The sequence below is a fragment of the Sorex fumeus genome, unplaced genomic scaffold (assembly GCF_029834395.1).
Source record: "Sorex fumeus unplaced genomic scaffold, SorFum_2.1 ptg000083l, whole genome shotgun sequence".
Classification (NCBI taxonomy): domain Eukaryota; kingdom Metazoa; phylum Chordata; class Mammalia; order Eulipotyphla; family Soricidae; genus Sorex; species Sorex fumeus.
Window position 1 is genome coordinate 12,157,929 of NW_026606140.1, and position 25,558 is coordinate 12,183,486.

At 45.1% G+C, this 25,558-nt stretch overlaps 1 protein-coding gene across 2 annotated transcripts in view; it reads left to right on the forward strand.

Annotated features, from left to right (window-relative positions):
• Positions 1–25,558, forward strand: part of TAOK3 (TAO kinase 3) — a 214,109-nt gene that overhangs the window by 180,445 nt on the left and 8,106 nt on the right. For both annotated transcript variants that reach the window (XM_056131022.1, XM_056131023.1), the window contains 3 exons: positions 6,234–6,437; positions 18,937–19,176; positions 20,761–20,973. In XM_056131022.1, the coding sequence (XP_055986997.1) occupies positions 6,234–6,437; positions 18,937–19,176; positions 20,761–20,973 (657 nt within the window). The remainder of the gene's footprint in view (positions 1–6,233; positions 6,438–18,936; positions 19,177–20,760; positions 20,974–25,558) is intronic.

A 25,558-nucleotide genomic window follows, 5' to 3' on the forward strand; every position in this document is an offset into this window, starting at 1 on the left:
GCCCCTCCGCCCCAGCTCTCCACACACTTACCTTTTTGTTCCTCCATGGACTTCCGCCCTTCTCTAAACCCTGTGCACATCCATGCAGTTTTCTTTTGCCAAGAAGCGTTCCCACCCCGAGTCCTTCCTAGACCATAACTCTGCTGTTAATTCTTACTCTTCCAAGATTTAGGAGTGTTCATTAGTATCTTAATTTAAATATCACTTCCCCAGGGAAGTCTTCCCTGACTGCCTCAACCACTGGTTTTATAACACTAGTTTTCAGTTACACATTTCTTATTGATCATATGAGCCATTATCTCACTTACCCTGCTAGTAAGCAGTAAGAGCAGAAGCAGAAATTGTCTTTTTTCTCTGCTTATGACTGTATCACTGTGTGTGGTACTCGAGCATGTGTAGTAAATAAATGATTGGTTCATGAATGTTTGCTTGAGGACCCTGAGTAGACTTTGCCTGCGGAACCGAAATTTGATCTAGAATCTCGCTTTTCTTCACGGCTCCGCTTTTATTTTACTTATTTATTCAGCTTTTGGTGCCGCACCCAGGGGCTTCTCCCAGGGCTTAGTGCTCAGGCTCGGCTCCCAGTGGTACCCAGAAAGCCAGGCATCTCTCCTGTGCTTCCTGCTGCCAAGTGCGCTCAGCCCATTGAACTTTCTCGCTCGCCCCTTCCTTGTTTCTTTTTACAGGCACTTATTGTTGAATTGCCTGCAATTCCAGAGACCTTCCTTCTCATTAAATTAAGGATTTCTTATCCCTAGAGTGCTAATGTATTATGTTTTAATAAAATTAAATATGAGGCATTGTTTTAATATATGAAATTATTCATTTGAGTTCATATTCTAACTTAGAAGTTAATATTGTGGGTCTTAGCAAGGTTCCGCTCCTAATTATGAAGTGAAAGCAACTGGGCTGGGTGTGCCTCAGGATATTTTTAGTCTCCCCAAATAAGCCACTGGTAATTGTTGTTCCTGTAAAAAAAAAAAAAACTGTCTCTGAGAGGGCCAGAGAGATAGTACAGTGGGGACAGCGTTTGCCTTGCACGTGGCTGATCTGGGTTCAATCCCCAGCAACCCATATGGTGCCCACCACAAGTGGTCCCTGGGCACTGCTGTGTGTGGCCCAAAAATGAGGGAGAGAGAGAGAGAGAAAGAGAGAGAGAGAGAGAGAGAGAAGTACTTAACCCGCACTGCCTGAATGGAAAGTGACACTTTAAAATCTAGAAAACCAGGCAATAGAGACATATAACCCACTTTCTTTAAGATATGGCTGGTTGGCTTGAGCGATAGCACAGCGGGTAGGGTGTTTTGCCTTGCACGCGGCCGACCCGGGTTTGATTCCCAGCATCTTATATGGTCCCCCGAGCACCGCCAGGGTTAATTCTTGAGTGCAGAGCCAGGAGTAACCCCTGTGCATCTCCAAGTGTGACGCAAAAAAAAAAAGAAAGTAAGATATGGCTGGTCATAAAAGTAGTCTTGAGGGGCTGGAGCGATAACACAGTGGAGTTGGCTTGCACACAGCCAACCTGATTCGATCCCCAGCATCGCAAATGGTCCCCTGAGCACCTCCACGAGTCATTCCTGAGTGTAGAGCCAGCAGTAACCCCTGAGCATTGCCGGGTGTGACCCAAAAAGACAAAAAAAAAAAAAGTCGACTTTTTAGCAAGAAATTTTGAAATCTTCTCAGCCATGAACACATTCTTATCTCCAGCCCCCTGTGTTCACTCATACTCTGCAGATCATGCTTTATAACCATTACTGTTTTAACTTTTTGTAGCCCTGAGATATTCAGAGATTGCATGAGCTCCATCTTTGAAGATTCCTCCACAGAACAACACGGGAGAGTCTACACTAGCTCCCATTTACAGGACTAGTTTTGGTTCACTATACTCAGATGTCTTAGTATAAGAGACCATAGGCCTAAACTAAGAACTCTCATGCTTGTAGAAAATTATATAAAGCCTGACTCCAGTTTGAGACCATCTCAGCAAGTGGTGCTGTGCAAAGCTAACATTACTCCTTAAGAAGAAAAAGTGGGGCTGGAGCGATAGTACAGCGGGGAAGGCATATGCCTTGCCACGGCAACCCGGGTTCGATTTCCAGAATTCCATATGGTCCCCTGAGCACCGCCAGGAGGAATTCCTGAGTGCAAATTCCTGAGTAACCCCCTGTGCATTGCTGGGTGTGACCCAAAAGAAAGCCAACAAAAAAAAAAAGAAGAAGAAGAAGAAGAAAAAGTTTGTTCAGACTATTTTAAATGGCATTCATAGATCTAGATATACTTAAGTCCCACAAATGACAAATAATGGGGGTTTAGGTAATACAGACTAGTAGATGATCTTCAGGCCTCCCAAGTAGTATTCGTGTATTTATGACCCAAGGGTCACTCCCACTAATCTGTAATCAGCCAGCTAATGCTTCAAAGCTGGGGCACAGGAATGCAGCTCTGCTCGGGCCTGGATGTTCAGAGGCCTCAGGGCTACCCCGTGTGATGCTGAGGATAGGACCTGCATCAGCTGCATGCAAGGCATATGACTAATCCCTGGACTATCTCCCCAGCCTCTGGCAGTGAGTTGGTATAGTCTTGTGTGAATCTGGTATAGAATGTAGAGGAGAAAGCCAGCCCCAGCCCGCCCGTAGTGGAGTATGGCAGTAAGAGGTGAGTCACCTTCCTGCTGGGACACCAGCATGCCCCCTGCTAGAAGCAGCTCTTGCTGATTCTAATATTTCACTTAAAACTTCAGTGGCAAAGAAAAGTTTAAAGTTGGTTTACAAGGACATCTTGACCAAGTGCCGAAATAATCTAAATAGTCTCTTACAGCTATATTACAAGAGTAATATTATTGAGTAAAGTAAGTATTAGAAACTAAAGGAGAATTTAAGTGAAAATAGTCAACCAAATATTATAGGTCAGACTGAGTTTGAATAAAGAAAGCTCTGTACTTTACATTTCTTTAACTGTTCTAATTCACTGCTTTCTTCCCTCTCTCCATATTGGTTAGAGTAATTAGGAATTTTGTCCTTTTTTTTTTATGTAGAATGTAGGTGTACTGCTATTTATTCAGCCACTGATTACCTGATTAAATTTGGCATGAACACCTTACTTTTTTTTTCATAGTTTTATTTATTTATTTTTCTTCTTATATTTATTTATTGAATCACTATGGGAAAAGTTACTAAGCTTTCAGGTTTAAGTCTCTGTCATACAATGATCAAACACCTCTCCCTTCACCAATACTCATTTTTCACCACCAAGAACCCCAATATACCCCCCCACTCCTCCCAATGCCCGTGAGGCAGATGATTTCCACTTAACTCTTCTCTACATTGATTACATTCATTATTTTGACAAAAGATGCACCATTATTGTTTAGAATTTCCCCCCAACAATCAGAATTGCTGAAAAGGCATTGTGAAATACTTTGTTTTCTATAGCTGGTTATGAGAATCATATAAAGATTTTGGATTTCTGCAAAGAGCCAGATAATTACGAGATTGGCTTCTGTGCGTCTGGTGTTATGGCCGTGCCGGAGAGCCGCTCGTGGGGGGCAACTTGTGACCTCAATAGGGTGTGAAAGACGAGCCGGTACTGTCCCCCTTCCCATGAGACTGCAGTTGCCCCGTCACCACTGGCTCATACCTGGCTTTCCAATAAGCTCTGAGGTGGCGGCCACCTTGCTGCGGGGGGAGGGGGGAGAAAGGTGAGGAATTTTGTCCTTTTGAAAAGATGGGTTATTTATTTATTGTATAATCCCAATTGGATAATATTTTTTTTGTGAAACTCAAACTAATGGCATCTGCAGAGTTACCTGCTGTCTTTGAATCTGTCCACTTGTCGTGTCCTTGTTGCTACCTCGTTTGTCCAAACAGTGTTCTCTGACTCTAACCATCAACACAATCTTGATTTCTTCATCCTGTTCTCATCACAGCCAGATTAATTTTTCTGAAAGCCATCTCCTTATGATACCTGCAACACACATAATAAGATCCATTTCTCTCTCTCCCTCTGTCTCTCTCTGTCTCATCTGTCTGTCTCTCTCTTTTTTTCATGATTTTTAAAATTTTTTATGATTTTTTTTATAAAGTAGTTCACAATATTTGATTACATTTAATATTCAAACACCAATTCTACCACCATGACTACCTTCCCACCACCATATTTCGGATATTTTCATTCCAAACCCCAATCTCTGCCCCAAAGCGGAACTGAAATACTCTATTTTATATTTGTTACGAAAAACCACCGAAAATGCTACAATAAAGTATCCTTAGAGGAAATAGGGTGAAGATTGTTGTATTCCACTCAGGGTCTCTCTCTCTGTCTCTCTCTCTCTCTGTCTGTCTGTCTCTCTCTCTCTCTGACTCTCTCTGTCTCTGTCTCTTTTCATTTTATGGGTCAGACCCAGTGGTGCTCAGGGCTTATTCCTGGCTCTGTACTCGGGGATCACTTCTGACAGGGCTCTGGGGATTGTATGTGATGCTGGAGATTGAACCTGGGTCAGCCAGATACAATGCAAGAGCCTTATCCTTTGTATTATCTCCCACCTTCCCTTTTTTTATTTTTTAATTCTATTTTGTCACCATGATTTACAATAATATCAGTGAAAAGAATTCAGTCGGGGGTTATGTATACAGTGTTCCAACACCAGTGTCCAACCACCCACTTGTGTCCATTTGCCCCCACCCCTATCTCTGAGTACCCCTTCATCTGTCCCCACAGCACCACTCTCATTGCAGCGGCAAGCTCAGTTCCCTAGACGGGGTCTCAGACTCCATTCCTTGTGCCACTGAGATCCACATCTCCTACACTTAAGGCCAGTGTCCTTCACTTGGCCAGTGAAGCCTCTAAAGGTCCTGCCTAAGAAAAAAAAAGAAACAAATGAGGGTCCTGCCTGTCTAGACTCACCCCAGCCACCCTCGCATCCTTTCAATTCATTGATGACACCAGTTTCTTTTCTTTTCTTTTGTGTTTTGTTTTGCGGCTACACCCAGTGTTGCTCAGGGCTTACGCCTGGCTCTCCACTCAGGGATCACTCCTGGTGTATTGAGGGGACTGTTTGGGATGCCAGGGATGAAACTGGTGTCAGCCACATGCAAGACAAGCCCCCTGAAGCCCCCTGCCCTCTGTGCTATCACTCTGGCCCTGATCACACCAGTTTGGTTAACCTGCCTTAAGCAATTTGCACATACTATTTCCTCCACTCAGAATATTTTTTCTCTCCTTTACCACTAATTAACAGCGAGGGAAATTTTCAAATTTCAGCTCAGTTATTCCCAAGATCAGAATTGTTTTTAATTTGAAAGTGCGGGCCTTGGGCCCCACCCTGCAATGCTCAGAGATGCTTCCTGTCTCTTTGTTCAGAGGTAACTGCTGGTTTCTATGATGGAAGCGCCTTACCCCTGCGCTCTCTCTCTCTCTCTCTCTCTCTCTCTCTCTCTCTCTCCTCTCTCCCCCCCCCCCCAACCACAAGGTCAGACATTTCCTCCTGCATACCCTCAGAGCACCCAGTATTTCACCTCTACAGCAGCTATCAGTTCCTTCATGTGCTGCTTTTGATTCAAGATTATGGACCCCCAAAGTGATAGATACTGTATTTGCTCACTATCATCATTTTTATTTATTCGGGACTTGGGGGTTTGGGCCACATCTGGCGGTGCTCTGGCTTTACCATTGCCTCTGTACTTAGGGACTACTCCTGGCAGACTCGAGGGACCCTCTGTGATGCCAGGGATCTACGCCAGGTTGGCCACATGCAGAGCTACCCTCTGCACTATTGCACCAACCCTCACCGCTGTATTTTTGTGCTTTGTGCTTTGCCCATCACGTGATAGGAGCTCGGGAATTGTGTATTGATTGTGTGTACAAATCTCTGAGCGTCAGAAATCAGAGACATGAAAATTAACAAGCCCCCCTCTTAATCAATTTTTTAAAAAGTTGGTGGGCGAGGGCGACGGTTCAAAGAAGCCCTGGGTTGAGTCCCCATCACCTCTAAGTCTCCCTAGCACTGCAGGGAACACGCCCTGTGCACTAAGCCAGGAGTAAGCCCCTGTGCAGCATCGGAAGAAGCGCAGAAACCAAATAAACAAAAGAAGGTTGGGAATGAGTGCAGATGTACGACACCGAGCACTGCTCCCCTTCCTTTCTCACAGGCTTCCCACATCACTTAATCTGGCACTGGAATAAACCAGAATAGCTCTTTGCTGATGAGATCCGCGTCTTTTCTCTTCTCTGTGCAGGAGATGAATGAGGACCATAGCACACCCAAGAAAGAAAAGCAGGAGCGGATATCCAAGCATAAAGAAAACTTGCAGCACACACAGGCTGAGGAGGAAGCCCACCTCCTCACTCAGCAGAGACTGCACTACGACAAAAACTGTCGTTTCTTCAAACGGAAAATAATGATCAAGCGGCATGAGGTGGAGCAGCAGAATATACGGGAGGTATTTACTGTGTTTGTCACTATTGTCACTGACTTGGGAGATCACACACATTTGGAAGACCACGGCATGTCTGTTTTTGTCCATTCCCCGATCCTTAGTTACTCTCCTCTAGCCCTGGACAAAGCAGATTTTTTTTTAATAATGTGCAAGATGAATTTACCACTGATAAGAGAAAGTTCACTTGCAAAACAGTAGATCAGCATTTCCCAAACTAGTGGCATTTTATCCAGTACCTATTATAAATCATATCATGGAATGGAGAATAGAAGTAACAGAACAGAGAACTTTTGCTTTCAGCCTGTTTGTCAGAAACTCATATTCCTGTGACACTACATGAAACACTCAACTGCACAATACAACAATTTAGTTCATTCCTTCTGTCTTCTGGCACAGATAAAGGGCCTCCACAGAGCCTGTCACTATGCTTGGGGACAGTGGGGTTGCCACAAAGCTATATCCCCTGCCTCCAGGCAACCCTGAACTGAGGAGGACAGAGAGACACAAGTAGCAGATGAATTATGGTATGGTATGTTAGGCATCACTGTACCACTGTCATCCCGTTGTTCATCGATTTGCTCGAGTGAGTGCCAGTAGTGTCTCCATTAGTCCCAGCCCTGAGATTTTAGCAGCCTTTCCTTACTCGTCTTTCCCAACACTGCCGTATTGGAGGCTCTTTCAGAGTCAGGGGAATGAGACCCGTTATTGTTACTGTTTTTGGCATATTGAATATGCCATGGATAGCTTGCCAGGCTCTTTTAGGCATAAAGTCAAGGTAAAGGCCCTCCCGTTGATCGTCGATTTGCTCGAGCGGGCCCAGTAACGTCTCCACTGGAGACTTTGTTGTTACTGTGTTTGGCATATCGAATACGTCACGGGGAGCTTGCCAGGCCCTGCCGTGCGGGCGAGATACTCTCGGTAGCTTGCCAGGCTCTCCGAGAGGGGCGGAGGAATCAAACTCAGGTCGGTCATGTTGGCTGCATGCAAGGCAAACGCCCTACCGCTGTGCTATCGCTCCAGCCCTCAGTCTTGTTAGGCATAACAGAAACTAATTCTAACACACTCTATTGGCCAAATCATAGACAGGAATAAAGATTTTTGAGCACCTAGTGATGAAAGGACTTGTAAGACTGTTATTGGGGCTGAGAGAGAGTTCAACAGGCTGGAGCACAAGCTCTGCACGCAGAGGACCCAGGTTCATGCCCTGCACACTCCCTGGATCCCCGGAGCACCAGAGGAAGCAGCCTCTGAGCCCCCTGCTGGAAGAGCCCCCGAGCACTGCAAAAAAGAAAGAAGAAAAGAAAAAAGAAAGATTGCCTGATGAGCTTGAGGGCAGCCAGGCTTCTTTGTGTATGGAGCAGAGGCTCCCGACACAAGTAGTTGGAAGCAGAACGACAGAGTTTTCAGCCTGCAGGTGATTGTCAAGATGGTAACATGAGAATTTTCTCCAGAGCTCATTTGAAAATTTAGTAGATCATTGCGAGGACAGACTGGAGTGGGGAGGGACAAAGTACAAGGAGGTCAGCTAAGATGTTTCTTCCTCCAGCTGTACCCGGAAGAGGCAATAAGGGTAAAAGACGGTAGAGCAACGCGATGTCTCTAGACACACCTGATGATAATCCAGACCACCTGGGGTGAGAATTTCAAAAGAGGGAAGAGGCGAAAATGACCAATGTTTCTGATTTGGGAAATTAAGGACGTTGGATGCTATTCACTTAACACACAGAATACAGAATGTGAACCCTTTTCGGACAGTAACTAGGAAATCATTTTAACGTGGAGTAATCAGAGACAGCCTCAAAAACGAGCTTTTCCATAGGTAGAAATATCAGTGATTGATTTTGAAAGGTAAAGGTAAAGGCCCTCCCGTTGATCGTCGATTTGCTCGAGCGGGCCCAGTAACGTGTCCATTGGAGATTTTGTTGTTACTGTGTCTGGCATATCGAATACGTCACGGGGAGCTTGCCAGGCTCTGCCGTGCGGGCGAGATACTCCCGGTAGCTTGCCGGGCTCTCCGAGAGGGGCGGAGGACTCGAACTCGGGTCGGCCACATTGGCTGCGTGCAAGGCAAACGCCCTACCGCTGTGCTATGGCTCCAGTGTTGACCTGCATAAGGGAAACAAGATGTAGTTAATGGGGATTTGAATTCTTTGGAAATGCAGTGTTCAAATGAGAAGGAAAAAAAGTTGATTATAATAAAGGACCTGCTTATGTCCCTTACGTGTATTATCTCACCTTACTAGAGGGGGACGACAATGCTGAATGATTTTGAATCAGGCAGTGTGTGATCTGGCTAAGATTTGACTTTAGGGAGTTTGGCCCACTTTGATACAGATGCGCGAATCATTTAGAGCACATGTACTCAGAGGGAGAGATAGTGGCCCCAAGTGGGAGAAATGGGGTTTTGTAGAAAGGGGGTGTATATAGTGCAGCGACCTGTGACCCTCTGTACAAGGGCCGGAGTCATAAACAGTGTCTCCGTGGCATTAGGATTTCAGGAGTAGGAGTGATGGGTCAGTCTTAAAAGGTGCCTCGTGGGCCTGAGCGGGTCCAGCACGTAGGGGGCTTGTCTGGTAGGGGGCTCGCCTTGCACGCAGCTGGCACCCCCCTATGGTCCCATTAGCCTGCCAGGAGTGATCCCTGAGCACAGCCAGGAGTAAGCTCCAAGCACCACTGGGTGTGCCCCCCAAACAAAACAAAAAGTGCCTCATGATGGAACAAAAGACACTGAAAGAGAGAATTCGAGACAAGAAGCTAGAAGCCAAGTGGCAGGAGAATAGAAGAGGGAGGAGGGTGATGCTGGTACCTACCGGGGACTTGGAGACATTTTGAAGTCTAGTAGAAAACAGAATTTGAGTCCAAGAGGAGATGAAAGCAAACGGAGGCTGGAATGAAAGATACTCTGGGAGTGAAGACTTGGAGAAGTATGGATTGGGGACGCGGCGCACGACAGAGCACTCGCCTTCCCTGGGTGAAGCCCTGGGTTCAGTCCCGGACACCACAACCGGGAGGGATCTCAGAGAACTAAGCCTGAAGTAGGCCCCGCTCCACCACCAGCACAGCTGCGCGTGACTCAAAAAGTGAAAAGCAAATGAATAAATGGATTGGAGAAATGTAGATTGGGTAGAAAAAAGTTGAGAGGTGTTGCTAAGAGAGTGATTCAATGTTAGACATGTTGAGCTTGTTAGAAGGCAAAAGAACCCAAATGAACAGATAGAGGGGAAATTGGAGGGATTCTTTCCATCAGTTATTTTTATTCTTATAGAACAGAGTTGGAGGAACACTGAAGGAAGGACAGCTAGTGCTAGGAAGAGCTAGAGTCCTGGGGCTGGAGCTATAGTACCGTGGGGAGAGCATTTGCTTTGCACGCCGCGGGTTCGATCCCCGGCATCCCATATGGTCCCCTGAGCACCAGGAGTTATTCCTGAGTGCAGAGCAGCCAGGAGAAACCCTTGAGCACCACCATGTGTGACCCCCCCAAAAAATTAGTGTCCTTCCAAATGACAGAACACTTAGGATATCATTAGTATCAAAGTAACTCTGTAAAGATTTTTTTTTCTTTTCTTTTTGATTTTTGTGTCACACCTGATGACGTTCCAGGGGCTGCTCCCAGCTCTGTGCTCGTGGTTGTCTCTCAGTCCTGAGGCTACAACAGGAGTCAGCTGCATGCTAGGAAGTGCCCTAACCCACGTACTCTCTCCCGAAGTCCATTTTTATTAAAAGCCAGGATTTACCTCTGCTGTCTTATTCTAGAGCCACCTTCATGGAAACGTTCCAAATTTCTTTCTCTATACAAAAAGAAAATCAAAGATTTTTGAAAAAAGAGAAGTATAGAAAAACAAAATTAAATAATGAAATTCTTGATATTTCCTCCTTCCCAATCTCTAGTCTGAGATAGTCATCATTAATTTGGTGTGTGTGTGTGTGTGTGTGTGTGTGTGTATTCAGTCATACTTTTCCCTATAGAGACACATGGCTTATATACATAGCACTGTCACTCCTAACCCTGAAAGGGCCTTGAATATGGCACTTTTTAAAATCTCAGGGCTAGGATGAAGGAGACGTTACTGGGGCCTACTCGAGGCAATCGACGAACAACAGGATGATCGTGATCGTGATCGTCACTGTAGCACTGTCCTCCCGTTGTTCATCGATTTGCTCGAGCGGGCCCAGTAACGTCTCCATTATGAGTCTTGTTGTTACTGTGTTTGGCATATGGAATACGTCACAGGGAGCTTGCCAGGCTTTACCGTGCGGGCGAGATACTCTCGGTAGCTTGCTGAGCTCTCCGAGAGGGGCGGAGGAATCGAACTATAGATAACTTTTTTAAAAAAAACATAACATGAGTATCTTTATGCTTGGTTAGTAAGAAACAAATTCCAGCTAATTTAGAAGGATAATGGGGTAAATGACACAATTGAAAAAGCCAAGCTAGGGGCTGGAGCAATAGCACAGCCGGTAGGGTATTTATTTGCCTTGCATGCGGCCAACCCAGGTTTGATTCCCAGCATCCAGTAGGGTCCCCTGAGCACCGCCAGGAGTAGTTCCTGAGTGTAGAGCCAGAAGTAACCCCTGTGCATTGCCGTGCATGACCCAAAAAAGCAAAAAAAGAAAAACCAAGCTAGAAAAGATGAATCTGAAACTGAAAAAGCAAATTCTGTGACGTAGAGAGCAGAGTTATTGGGCATTCCTTAAGGCATTGCCATTTGACACGCCTCTTTCAGTCATGCTTAATTTTCGTATCAGTTCTGCTTAATTCGGATTCCTCAGAGAGTTGGGACTTGGCTGGATAATGTGCTTATTCCCTTTTGCAGTAGTTTCTCTTGATTCCAGAGAGGATGGAATAGTTTTTCAAGTAAGGAAAGGGAGCCTGTTAACCAAAGAAGGGGAAGTGGATATTGAACTTCTGCTGTACTATTTCAGAGTTCTTCCTTTTCTTTTTTTTTTTTTTTTCATTTATTTTTACTATTAAAGACATAGCAGTGTCCGTGCCTCAGTTTTTTCAAACCATTAAGAATATTTTTTTGACACAGAGAGATGTATAGGGAAGAAGGCGTTGCATATGGCTTACCCCAGTTTGATCCCTAAGCCACAGATGATCCCTGAGCACTGTCAGGAATGACTCCTAGGCACAGACCCAGTAGTAGCACTGTAGCACTGTCCTCCCGTTGTTCATCAATTTGCTCGAGCGAGCACCAGTAACATCGCCATTGAGAGACTTGTTGTTACTGTTTTTGACATATTGAATATGTCACGGGGAGCTTGCCAGGCTTTGCCATATGGGCGGGATACTCTCGTAGCTTGCGGGGCTCTCCCCAAGAGGGGTGGAGGAATTGAACCTGGGTCGGCTGCGTGCAAGGCAAACGCCTTATCCGCTCTGCTATCACTCCAGCCCAAGAATATTTTTTGCATGACTATAAAATCAGTTATTAATGAGGCACTTCTCAGTGGATATTTTGTTGAAGTTCTGCATTATTAATAACTGCTATGGAGAACATCTTTGTACACAATTCTTTTTGTGAATTTGAATGTATTTTTGCAGTATTAAAACACATACAACGGAAATTGTTGTTCTTTTGGGGACCATCCACACCCAGTGGTGCTCAGGGCCTCTCTGGACCCCCCTTCCTGGGGGATATGTGTTGCTGGGCATTGCAGCCTGCAAGCAACACCTGTGCGCCAGCCACTGAGCTGTCTCTCTGGCCCTACATCTGTGTTTTTGTGTGTTTGATTTTGGTTGTTTGTTTGGTTGGTTGGTTGGTTGGGTTTTTTTTTTTCTTTTTGGGTCACACTCAGCAATGCACAGGGGTTACTCCTGGCTCAGGCATTCAGGAATTACTCCTGGCAGTGCTCAGGGGACCATATAGGATGCTGGGAATCGAACCTGGGTCAAACCCGGGTCGGCTGCATGCAAGGCAAACACCCTACCCGCTGTGCTATTGCTCCAGTCCGTGTATTTGATTTTGGTTTTGGTTTATGGTTGTCAGACCACACCCAGCTGTGCTCAGGGCTTGCCCCTGGCTCTGCCCTCAGGAATCACTCCTGACAGGACTCCAGGGAATATATAGAGTGCAGGGGGTTGAACCCAGGTCAGCTGTATTCAAGACAAGCTCCCTACCCACTAAACTATCCCTCAGGCCCCTATGTATGTATGTTTTAATAGAAGTTACCAAATTACCCTCTAAGGTAACATTCTCCATTTAAGTTTGAACTCTCGCTCTTACTCACCCTCAGCCGGATAAGGGGAAGATGCCCACAGTGTGTGATGCTGGCAGAGTAAAGGGATGCTAAACCTGGCCATGGCACACTCCCTCCAGGACATTCGTGTATACTGAGTGCACTGGTGGGCAGAATCAGGTGGCCCTTAAATTCGTCTCTGTGTTTTATTTATTTATTTATTTATTTATTGCTTTTACAATAAATAAACACCCAGCAATGCTCAGGGGTTCCTCCTGGCTCTGCACTCAGGAATCACTCCTGGCGGAGCTTGAGGAACCCTATGGGATGTCGGGGATTGAACTCAGGTCGGCCACGTACAAGGCAAATGCCCTCCCTGCGTACTACGGCTCCGGCCCCTCATCTCTGTATTTTTGGTCAGAGGATTCCGTTGAGCGTACGCAAGGTCAGGGCACATGTGAAGCAGCTCTGCCGTGCTATGTCTCCACTGGATACATGGAGTAATCACAGCTCCGTGGCTTGCCTGAGCAGAGGCATTCTTCCAACTACTGTATCCTGGGCCAAAAATAGGATAAAATAGGACAATGCAAGGTATTTGTTCATTGGGACATCTTCTAATGGAAAGCGTTGGTAATCAAAAAGCCTTGGTTTGAGCCTTCGTTCAGCTTTGTAGAAATTGTTGGATCTCAGTTTAGTCTCCCAATTCCCAAGTAACCTTACTATGGTATATAAAAGGGGTAAATCCTTGTACTCCTAACCATCTGATGCAGTTACAATTTAGTTACAATTAAACGGGATATAAAATCACCTTTAAAAATCAAAGCAAATGTATGACTGAAACTCAAAACAGGTAAGCTTTGTAACTGTATCTCACGATGATTAAAAATAATAGTAAAATAAAATAATTTTTTTTTAAATCGAAGCAAATGGCTAGAGAAGATAGTACAGAGGTTAAGGCATAGCCTTCCATGCGTGAAGCTGAGCCCAGTCCGATTCCCACCAATGCGTATTGTCTTCTTTCCCACCCACTCCCCTGCCAAGGACCACCAGGATTGATCCCTGAGCACAGAGCTCAGAGTAAGCTCTCAGCTTCCAGGTATGGCCAGACAAACAAGCAAAGAAACAAATTAAGTACAGATACATTATTCTGTTGGTACATGAATAGGTTCATAATAAAATGAATGATTTTCTTTCCAGTAGCTTAAAACATAAGCCTCTTTCTAACTTATGTCTCAGCAACTCCGATGTATGAAAAAGTAAAGGAGAAAACCTACCTTTGTAACAAAAGAAACAAAAAAGACATTTCTGTATGTTCTTTCATTTTAAAAAACAGTTTCTTAAATCTGGATAAGGTATTACATGCCACATACTTCTAGATACAGAAAAGTAACGGTACACATAATATTCTGAAGCATTTTCATAAGGTCTTTCATTTTCACAAGAATAGTAGCTCATGGAGTGTGCTGTTATTCTCACTTTCCATCTGAGAAAATGATCATGTATATTAAGAGTCTTGCCTAACACCATACATAATGAGTCAATGGAAAAGCTAAAATTGACTCACACTGCATTTTTTCCATTGATTCTCAAAGTGGCGTATATCAGAGTTAGCAGGTGACTTGTTATTAAAACCGGTTGCTGGTAACCAAGGTAGTTCTGATAGAGATTTGTGGGAAGCATCCTGACGCATTCCGTTAAACAGAGGCCAACTCTGGATTTCTTCTGAAAGTGTGGTCTGCTCTGTATCTCCTTCCATTCCCCCCTCCCTCCGTGAGTGCTAGGGCTGTAGGCAGTTCAGACCGTTGAAGTTCTCAACTAAGGAAAACTGTGGGATGTGTTATTGGCCAGTTTTGGGAGTCCTGCTACTCAAGAGGTTTAAAATAGTATAATGGACTGGAGATTTAGAATGCAGGACACTTGCTTTGCAAGCAGCTGACCCAGGCTCAATCCCTGGCACCACACGTGGTCTCCTGAGCACTGCCACATAGTGGTCCCTGAATGCAGAGCCAGGAGTAAGCGCTGACCACTACCAAATATGTCTCCAAACTAATAATAATATTATAGTAATAATAGTATAGTGACCTAGCAGCAGGATCTTCACCCATTTACATGGCTTTTCTTGTTTCTTGGTCGTTCTAGAATTGATTTAGTGTCTGGGTAGGGCTCACTGTCTTTTGGTGCCACCTAGGGGCTAGTTAGTAATTATTGAAAAATGATATTTGTTGGTCTGGATGAAGAGAAAAAAGTAAAACAAGAAAAAAAATTACAAGTGGGAATGAGAGGGGGCCAGAAAGATAGCAAGATATAAGACACTTGCCTTGTACACAGCTGACCTGAGTTTGATTTCCAGGTGAAATCAATACGGTCCCCAAGCCAGCCAGGAGTGATCCCTGAGCACAGAGCCAGGAGTAAGCCCTGAGCACTGCTGGGTGTGTCCTCCTCCCCCCACCCCCTGCTCCTAAAATAGAGGGGATGGGAGCAGAGTCTCTAAGAATTGTCTTTTTATTCCTTAAAAAAGTACATTTAGGGGTAGGGCATTTGCCTTGCACGCGGCTGACCGGGTTCAATTTCCAGCATCCCATATGGTCCCCTGAGCACTGCCAGGGGTAATTCCTGAGTGCAGAGCCAGGAGGAACCCCTGAGCATCACCAGGTGTGACCCGAAAAAAGAAAAGAAAAAATAACACTTGTAATTTAGGTATTTCCCTGTGTTAGAAAAGTGATCTCTGAGGGAATGCCCTTGTTCATGACTGCCTAGTGTCTCGCGTGTACAGAGTGCTCAAAAGCTGTACATGAAGACGTGATTCACAGCCTTGCCCAGGAAGTAGATTCTATGCTCTTAGAGGACATCTCTTCAAGAGAATACAAGACTCAAGTGTGCCCGTCCAGAGTTAGTACACAAGGTAGGATGCTTGCCTTGCATGCAGCCGACCTGTGTTGATCCTCGGCACCCCATAAGTCCCCCAAACCCGTCAGGAGGGAGTTTTGAGCACAGAGACAGGAGTAATCACTGAGTACTGCCAGGTGTGGTCCCAGAACGAGCAAACAAAAGTTCGAATGTGCAAGATATTCTCAAGCATACCGCTGTACATTTGCTGAAAATAACATATGACATCTGTGAAGGGGAGTGGGCACTGGAGAAAGGGTTGGTGCAGGAACATTGTATGCCTGAAATTAAATCGTGGATAACTTTGTAATCATACAGAGAGGTGAGGGGGCGGGGGACAGGCTTCAAGGTTCCAAATAACCAAACTCATTAGTAAATATTTTCTCCCATAGTGAATGTCATCGAGAAGAAAGGCACCCTGTAGTTCTGGTTTGAAGGCCAGTTCAAAAGTGTTCTCCTTTCATAGACCTTGTTAACTAACGAAGATTCTTTCTGGGAAGCTTAACACCTAAAATTTTTACCTCTTTCTACCACTTACAACTTCTAAACTGGCTCACTATCTACCTCTTTCTGTCTGTTTCTTCATAAAACCTATTGCTCTATGTTACTTAAACTTTTTTCATTTGCCTGTAACTGAACTTTACTTGTGCTAGCTAGAGCTAGAGCAAGGGCATTTGCTGAAGATACACAGTAATTTCTTCCATCACAGATCACAGATCATCCTGTTATTCGTCGATTGCCTCGAGCAGGCCCCAGTAACGTCTCCTTCATCCTAGCCCTGAGATTATATTCAAGGCTCTTTAGGAGAATGAGACCCATCATTGTTACTGGTATTTGGCATATTGGGTACGCCACGGGGAGTACCCAATATGCCAAATACCAGTAACAATGATGGGTCTCATTCTCCTAAAGAGCCTTGAATTTCTTCCATAACGCAGTAATAACAATACAGTGTGTCTCCAGGAGAGCTTAGAACCACTAGGAACTGGGCCAGCAGTTTGTTCCCTGAACTTCTTCCCTCTCCTTTATTCTTAGTGTCCTGAAGCTGTAATTTTAACTTTCAAAGTAGCAAGTGGATCCTGGATACCACATATTTTGTTTACTATTAATATTATGCTTACTGGAGCTGGAGCAGTAGCGCAGTGGGTAGGGTGTTTGCCTCTCACACAGCTGACCCGGGTTCAATTCCTTCGTCCCTCTCAGAGAGCCTGGCAAGCTCCCTGTGGCATGTCCGATATGCCAAAAACAGTAACAGCAATTCTCACAATGAAGACGTTACTGGTGCCCACTCAAGCAAATTGATGAACAATGGGAGGACAGTGCTACAGAGCTACCATTGAGATAACATCATTTTAAAATAGTGTCCATGTTTATGCTTTGGGTGCTGAAGAGAGTACCGGAAGTAGGCACTGCCTTGCTGATATCAGCCTTGATTCAGTCACAGATAGAGTCTCCCAAGCACCACCAGGGGTCATTCTTCAACACCGAGACAGAAATAACTCTTGAGCACCACTGCCCGTGGGCCCAAAAAACAAACAACAACAAAAACAAACAAACCAAAAAACAAACAACCACAAAGATTATGCCTAGGGGGTACAACATTGCTGGATTTTCACCACCAAGGTGCCCAAAACCATCCACTTCTGTCCCTAGGTCCGTTCTGACCTACCCCATTCCTTTCCTCCTTCCTCCTTAGATGAGGCAGGAGTTGCAGTTCAATTCCTGTGACACCAGGAGATAGCGCTCTCTGCATCCCGAGTCCCAGTCCCCAGGAGAGAAGACATTGAGTGAATCATCTATTGAGCTGCACAATAAATGCTTATTACAGATCTCTATTTGAATGTTAGCAAATTGATGACAGAGTCGTGGCTTAGTAAACATTTGAGTGTCCCCAGAACACGAGGTTTTTATCTTATTCAAGGGCCTTTCAGTAAATGGTCTTGAACTGGCTAATAAAAATATCTCACATAATTTTCCTTTTGCTTCCCCCTATTTTCTTTCTTTCCTCCTTCAAAAAAAAGACTGAGACCATAATGAGCAGACTAGAAATAACAGATTGGTCAGGTCTAGAAATGATCACGGCTGGAGAAATAGGATAGGGGTTAAGGCACTTGCCTTACCTGTGGCCAACCTCAGTTCAGTCCCTGGCCACACCAGGATTGACCCCTGAGGACTTCTGGGTATGGTACACCCACCCCCCCCCCAAAAAAAAAAACAAAAAACAGATAATGTATATTATGATCAAACAGTTAAAAAAAGATGAAAAGGGAGCAGTCTCATTTGCTTTTAACTTGTGTGTCTAAACTTAAGTATAATAGGGAATTATTAAAAATAATAGGGAGCTAAAGACATAGTGCAGTGAAGTAGGGCGCTTTCCTTGCATGCAGCAGACCCAGGTTCCTTCCCTGGCATCAAGTATGGTCCCCCAAGCCCCTCCAGGAGTGGTCCTTGAGCACAGAGCAAGGAGTCAGTCCTGAACACCTATGGGTGTGGCCCCCAAACAAACCAACCAACAAACAAAAGGATTATTGGGCTCTTTCTGATGGAAAAGCATAAACTGAAAACATTGCAGGGTTTTCATTTTAATTCAGTGATTCTCAACCCTGATTGCATTTTAGATAGAATTACTGGAAGAGCTCTGAAAATTATTGATGGCATAGTACCGTCCCAGACAATTTTCAGGAATTCAGCCAGTGGGGTTCAAGCACCTTACATTTGGAAAGCCTCCTCAAGAATGTTGATGGGTACCAGGGTTGAGAACTACTGATCTAGCTGAAGAAATGACTTCTTCGACCTGTATGTAACACCATACCTCACGGAGGTCCATAGCAATTCTGTGAGGTTTTCTGTATTCTGCACGTTGAACATTATTATGCAATGTAATAAGTCCTTAGTTCCGTATTATTTTTAATAATTCCCTATTATACTTAAGTTTAGACACACAAGTTAAAAGCAAATGAGACTGCTCCCTTTTCATCTTTTTTTTATTGTTTGATCATAATATACATTATCTATTTTTTATTTTTTGGCGGGGGGGGTGGGTGGACCATACCCAGAAGTCCTCAGGGGTCAATCCTGGTGTGCCCAGGGACTGAACTGAGGTTGGCCACAGGTAAGGCAAGTGCCTTAACCCCTATCCTATTTCTCCAACCGTGATCATTTCTAGATATTATTTCTAGCAATTCTGTGAGGTAAGAAGGCGGCACGTTGAGCATCAGCAGATCCTGCAGACGTGATGGCTGTGAGGTTGCCTACAGACAGAACCTCCCTCCCCATCACTAGGCCCGGTATTGTTCCCCTAAAGCAGTAAGGCATGCTGCCAGCCCCTACGTGTATCCAATGAAGAGACCCTTAGTGGTGCCATTCTTGGCCGCCCTCACTGCCTTGCATCTGCCTTCCCACTCACTTCTTCCCGTTTCTCTTTCACTCCTGAATGCAGGAACTCAATAAGAAGAGGACTCAGAAGGAGATGGAGCACGCCATGCTCATCCGGCACGACGAGTCCACGCGAGAGCTCGAGTACAGACAGCTGCACACGCTGCAGAAGCTGCGCATGGATCTGATCCGGCTCCAGCACCAGACTGAGCTGGAAAACCAGCTGGAGTACAATAAGAGGCGGGAGCGGGAACTGCACCGGAAGCATGTCATGGAACTTCGGCAACAGCCGAAAAACTTAAAGGTGAGAGGGAGCCGGAGTAGCTTGCTATCTGGGCCCCAGCAGAGTTGTGCTGGACCGGTGGTTCCTTCACCTGGATGATCAGCAGTCACCTGGAAGTGTTCAGAGTTTAAAAAAAAAAAAAGAAAAAAATCCTGGATCTACACCTACTCACCTGAAGCTCCAGATCTGAAACTGAAGAATTTGTGTCTAAGTCCTGAAGAGATGCCGTGAGGCCACTTGGTTTGGAAGCCATTATACTCCATAATCTCTTTTTTTTTAATGCCATTTCTCTGACCCCACCCTGACCTGCCTTTTAAAAAGTGTGATTTGTGGGGCCGGAGTGATAGTACAGCAGGAGGGCATTCACCTTGCATGCGGCTGACCCAAGATCAATCCCTGGCATCCCCTATGGTCCCCGAAGCAGCGCCAGGAAGTGATTCCTGAGTGCAGAGCCAGGAGAAACCCCTGAGCATCACCGGTGTAACCCCAAAAAAGGCCAAAAAAAGTGCGATTTGTGGCCTGGGGAGATAGTCCAGGTTTAAGGTGCTTGCTTTGCGATCCCTGGCACACATAGGCAGCTCCTCCAGACACGGCCGGGGGTTATTCCTGACTTCGGAACCAGGAATAACCATTCAGCACTGCTAGGTTTGACCCCCATCAGAAAAATAAAGTTACTTGTACACTAACGGCCATCCCTGGTTCTAACCAGGAAAGCGGCTTAACTAGCAGAACAATTTCCTTAGTAGTAGTTGCCCCCATTAGCTTCATTGCTCTGCTATATTCAGAAAGACATAACATAACATCTGAACTTCGTGGAGAAAGAGTATGATTTAGTATGAAAGTGGCACCTTGGTGCTGGAGAGACTGTACAGCAGGTAGGCTGTTTGCCTTGCATCGGCTGACCTGAGTTCAATCCCCGGCATCCCATATGGTCCCCCAAGTACCACCAGGAGTGATTCCTGAGCGCAGAGCCAGGAGTAGCTCCTAAGTATCACTGGGTGTAATCCAAAAAGCAAAGTAATAATAATAATTAAAATCTGAAAATAAAGAGAGGAGAGTGGGCATCGCTCATGGGCACAGGAATCAGGAGTGGAACTGCATGGGTCGGGCCAGTCATTAGTGTTTACACAGATAGGAAGGCTCCCTCAGCCACAGTAGCTGGGACCCTCAATAACCACAAAGCTTATCCTGTTACCAAAACTCCTCCAAGGACTCTTGAAATGCCCGTGAAATTCTCAGCCAACCTGATTGCCTTGCATCATCATCTAGCCAACATGCATACATATTTGATATTACTACACGCAGAATTTTAACAAACTCAGCCTCATAATTCTCAGCCTCCTTAAAGTGAGATCCCGTTGCCAAAATTCATTATTTTCAATCCACTGGTAAATCCCAAAATATTCCACTCAATATGAAAGCAAAAATATCGGTAGGACGAGCCCGTATCTGTGTCAGAGGTCGTGCTTTCGCTGTTATTTACTGGTTATCGGGCCACTGCGGGAAAGCACAGGTGATCCCAGCGTCTGTGTTGCATCGTTAGAGTGGAAGGCTTTCTCTTCACTGATGAGTCTTTCTTTTCCTCTTGTCATTTTTTCACACCAGGCCATGGAAATGCAAATTAAAAAACAGTTTCAGGACACTTGCAAAGTACAGACCAAACAGTATAAAGCACTCAAGAATCACCAGTTGGAAGTTACTCCAAAGAATGAGCACAAAACAATCTTAAAGACACTGAAAGACGAGCAGACGAGAAAACTTGCCATTTTGGCAGAGCAGTATGAACAGAGTATAAATGAAATGATGGCCTCTCAAGCGGTAAGTGGGTAGGTCCCGTGCCACAGCCTCAAGAGCTTTGGGAGTCAAGAAAATTCAAGATCCAGCCTTTTGTTTACAAGATGATTCTTGCACACATTTAGGATATTGGTGTTTTTCTACCCAAGGAACGGAGGAAATGAACGACGCTGCATAAAGTCAAGCCAAAGGCGGATACTTGCTGGAATGTGTCTTATAGGATGGAACTCCGGGAATTACATGCTAAATCAGATCTGTGGCACGTAGGGACCTGAAGGGCACAATGTGATAGATACCGCATTTATAATGCCATGCGTTCGTTCATGAGAGTTTGCCCCGTTAATCAGGCATAAATGAACAAAACACACAGACACACTCATTCAGGAAACTTTCAGCATCGCCGTTCAGCTCTCTGCTGGGCTTCAGGCTAGAATGAGGAGCTAGAGAGACAACAGCTGGTCCCTAGACTCCCCATACTTTTGTTAAACAAACAAGGAGTTCTGTCAGTCAAGACTTTTTAAAACATAAGAAGTGCTTGGATGTGGGAAGTAGCAGGGACGCTAGGAGGATAAACAGAAGGAAATAATCTGGCCTAGGGAACTTTTTTTATAAGAACCTAGAAGCTTAAAGGAGTTCAGTAAGGGGCTGGAGTGATAGCACGGTGGATAGGGCATTTGCCTTGCACACAGCCAACCCGGGTTCAAATCCCAGCATTCCATATGGTCCCCTGAGCACCAACAGGAGTAATTCCTGAGTGCAGAGCCAGGAGTAACTGTGTATCCCCAGGTGTGACCCCCCCCACACACACCAAAAAAAAGGAATTCAGTAAATAGATTTTCTGGAAAGTAACCTGTACTAAAGGCCCAAATAATGGAACATGTGTTTGGGGACTGAAAGACTTTATGGGAATGTAGAGGTCAAGGAGGATTGTGGGAGCCCCAGATAGGTAGAGCACAAAGACCTTGGTGATCCAGGGATGAGAGCTTTCCTGATAATTCAGTGAAAAATAGTTCAGTGATCACCAGGAAATCACTCTAAGTAAGTGTCTGCCAGTCAAAGCAGGAAAAGTTAATTCTGCAGAGGTTCCAGTATGGGATAGACTTAAGACCTAAAAGAGGTTGATACGTTTGAGAAACAATAAGGAGCTGATTTGACAGGGATATTAAAGGAAGTGCTGGATAGTCATGAGTCAGATCTTCAAAATCCAGGAGTGAGATTATTATTCTCTAAGCGCTGGAGAGCTGCCAGGCTATTTTAAGAAGGAAAGTGATGGCATCAGATTTGTGTTATAGAAAGATACTGACCGTGATGTGTAAAATATAGCAGAGACCTATTAGGAAGCGATTATAATAGTACAGGAAAAAGCAGTGAAGGCCTAAACTAAGGGAGAAAATGTTACTAAATGGGAATGGAGGAGATGGGGAATATTTATGAAGCAGAATTGATTAAGACATGGTACTCAGTTTGAGAAGTTGATTTGTTAACAGTAAAATATCATTTCACAAAGATGGAACAAGAGGAGGGGTGAGTCTATATATTTAAAAGATAGTTAACTCTTTGGCGAACATATTATCTAAGCGATGTGGGTGCCCAAGTACAGTCACACAATCACAACCATCCTGTTATTCGTCGATTGCCTCGAGCAGGCCCCAGTAACGTCTCTTCATCCTAGCCCTGAGATTTTTTTTTTTAAAAAGTGCCATATTCAAGGCTCTTTTAGAGTTAGGAGAATGAGACCCTTCGTTGTTACTGGTATTTGGCATATTGGGTACGCCACGGGGAGTTTGCCAGACTCTGCTGTGTGGGCAGGTTACATTCGGTAGCCTGCCAGTTTGTCTCAGTGGTAGAGCATTTGACTGCCCAAGTACAAGGGCACCATCATGGAAATCTGTAGTCCAGGAGGAATGTCAGAATTAAAGACACAAAGGTTAAGCACTGGGGCTGGGGCTGGGGCTCAGCTGAGAACACCTGCCTTCCAGGGATGGGGTTCTGCGTTTGAGTCCCAGCACTGCCAAAAAGAAAAACTAGGCATTATTGTTATTATTATATGGAGCCATCACAATTGTTAAGAATAAGTGAGGTCTTCTTTGGAAAGGAGATGCAATTGAAAGGGGAAGGTAATACTCTGTTCCCAAATGTTAAGACACCAACATAAAGGGCTGAGTAGAAGTAGACCAGAGATGAAAAGCCGGTGACTGGGAGCTGAGGCAGGGGATGGGAATCACCAGTGGTAGTAGTTCAGATAAACCAGAATAAAAAGTTTTGGGGTTTGGGATTAGTTTGGTGTTCAGCTCTCTGCTGGGCTCCGGGCTGGAATGAGGAGCTAGAGAGGTAACAGTTGGCCCCTCGCCTCCCCACACTTCTGTTAAGCAAGTAAGGAGGTCCGTTAGTTTAAGAGTTTTTAAAGCATAAGAAGTGCTTGGGTGTGGGAACTAGCAGGGACGATCGGGTTTTTTATGTCAGAGAGAGACTGATTGGATCTAGTAGTATATTTGTCCTATCTGTGGAGTGAGGAATGGAAGAGTGATTTTATTTTATTTATTTATTTTTTTAAAGGAACTTCTGATTTGTTTATTCTGTTTTTTTGGGTCACACCTGGCGATGATCAGGGGTTACTCCTGGCTTTGCGCTCAGGAATTACTACTGGCAGTGCTCGGGGGACCATATGGGACGCTGAGAATCGAACCCGGGTCGCCCCGTGGAAGGCAAACCCCCTAACCGTTGTGCTATTGCTCCAGCCCCAGAAGAGTGATTTTAAAGTAAACTAGAAGCAGTTTACTTTATATGAGACTGATTTTCCCATATCCTTGGCAGGGAAGGAAGAATAAAGAGAGCCATAGCTAAAGGGAAAGATCTTCACGGAGAGGATATTAACTGGGAAATACTTAACTGTGTTCCTTAATACCTAACGATGAGTCTGGGAGCCAGCATACTCACTCGTTCATTCATCCAGCAAGTGTTTATTTAGTGTCTACACTATGCCCTCGGTATTGTAGTATACTGTGGTGAATAAGAGGATCATGAATGTCTTCATGGCGTTTCTAGAAGAGTGGAGGAAACAGGTTGAAAAGTAGGCTGTTCAGTATGTCAAAAAAACAAGCTGCAAGGTGCCAGCCATATGTAAACCAGGAGAACTGGCCTCGTCTGGAGAGAACAAAAAGCCTCTCAGACACATTGGTTAGGAAACACAACAGGAACTGCATATGCAAAGATAGCAAGATGGTGTCACTCCAGAGAACACCCAGATAGTCGTACGCTTGGAATATAGAAGGTGTATAGACGACTGAAATGAGAGTTGGTGGGGTGAATAGGGCTAGATCAGGAGGGCTTGAGGCTTGCTTACCAGGTTTGCTCATTCTCCTGAAAGCAATGGGAAGCCACAGAGGAATAGTAAGGAGAGCTGGCATCTGATTTGCAGTTTCGAATGTTCACTCTGAAAGTATATTGCGAATGGCCCAGCAGATGGCAAGGGCTGAGAAATGGTCACTTATGAAACTACTGCTTTTATCTCATCCTAGGAAGTGGTGACTGGCGGGGGGGGGGGGGGGGGGGGGGGCAGTTGTGAAGGGGAAAGTGACTAAATTTAAAGGACAGGGAAAAGGAGGAATTGGTAGCTTTTATTAATAGATTGGATATGGGAAAGTAAGGTATTAAGGATGACTCCCAGTCTGTGGTTCGAACAAAATGGTGCACAATGGTGCCGTTTATGTATATGGCTGAGAGAGAGAGAGAGAGAGAGAGAGAGAGAGAGAGAGAACAGAAGAGCAGATTTGGGAAGTGGGAAAGGAAGAATGATGAGTTATTATTTGCCACATGAACTTGTCAGTCCAGGAATCCCCCAGGTGAAGATGACTCTACTAGACTGGATAAGCCAGCCTGGACCTCAGGAGCGAATTTTTGTTCTTTTGATTTGGGGTCACACCCAGCTATCCTGAGGGGTTCCTCCCGGCTCTGCACTCAGAAATTACTCCTGGCAGTGCTTGGGGAACCGTATAGGATGCCGGCGATCAAACCGGGATAACCGCATGCAAGGCAAACGCCTTAGCTGCTGTAATTTCACTGCAGTCCCTCAGAGGAGAAATCTTAAATAAGGCCATGGATGTGGGGGTCATTCACATAGACTTGCCTTCTGGAAGAGGCTTCTGGAATAGATGAGATTCCATGGGGGTGGGGGGGCGAAGAGGGCCATTCCACACTTAATGGCCTAGCAAGGTAGGGAGGAGCTGGGAAAGGAGTCGAGGGAGAGTAACAGTCAGAAGGGATGTAGTGCCTGAGATGATGAGAGAGCAATTTCAAGAAGAAAGGGCAGCTTTCAATACCAGATGCTTTGCGTAGGACAGATACGATAAAGCTCCTTCCGGGTCTCATGGGTGCTCATCGGCAACTTTACTGTGAGCAGTATAACGAGAGAAGTGGCAACAGAATGCCACAAACACTTAAAGGGACGGCCAACACTGCAGGGGGCACAGAAGTTGAGAGGCTCTTGTCCTGTTCATATTTACGTCCTCAGTACCTGCAGCAGTGCCCGGCCTCCAAGTGCTTAATAAATGTTTGGTAAGATGGAAGAGGACAAGATCGGGAGTATAGGTTCATAATTGCCTTGAATATC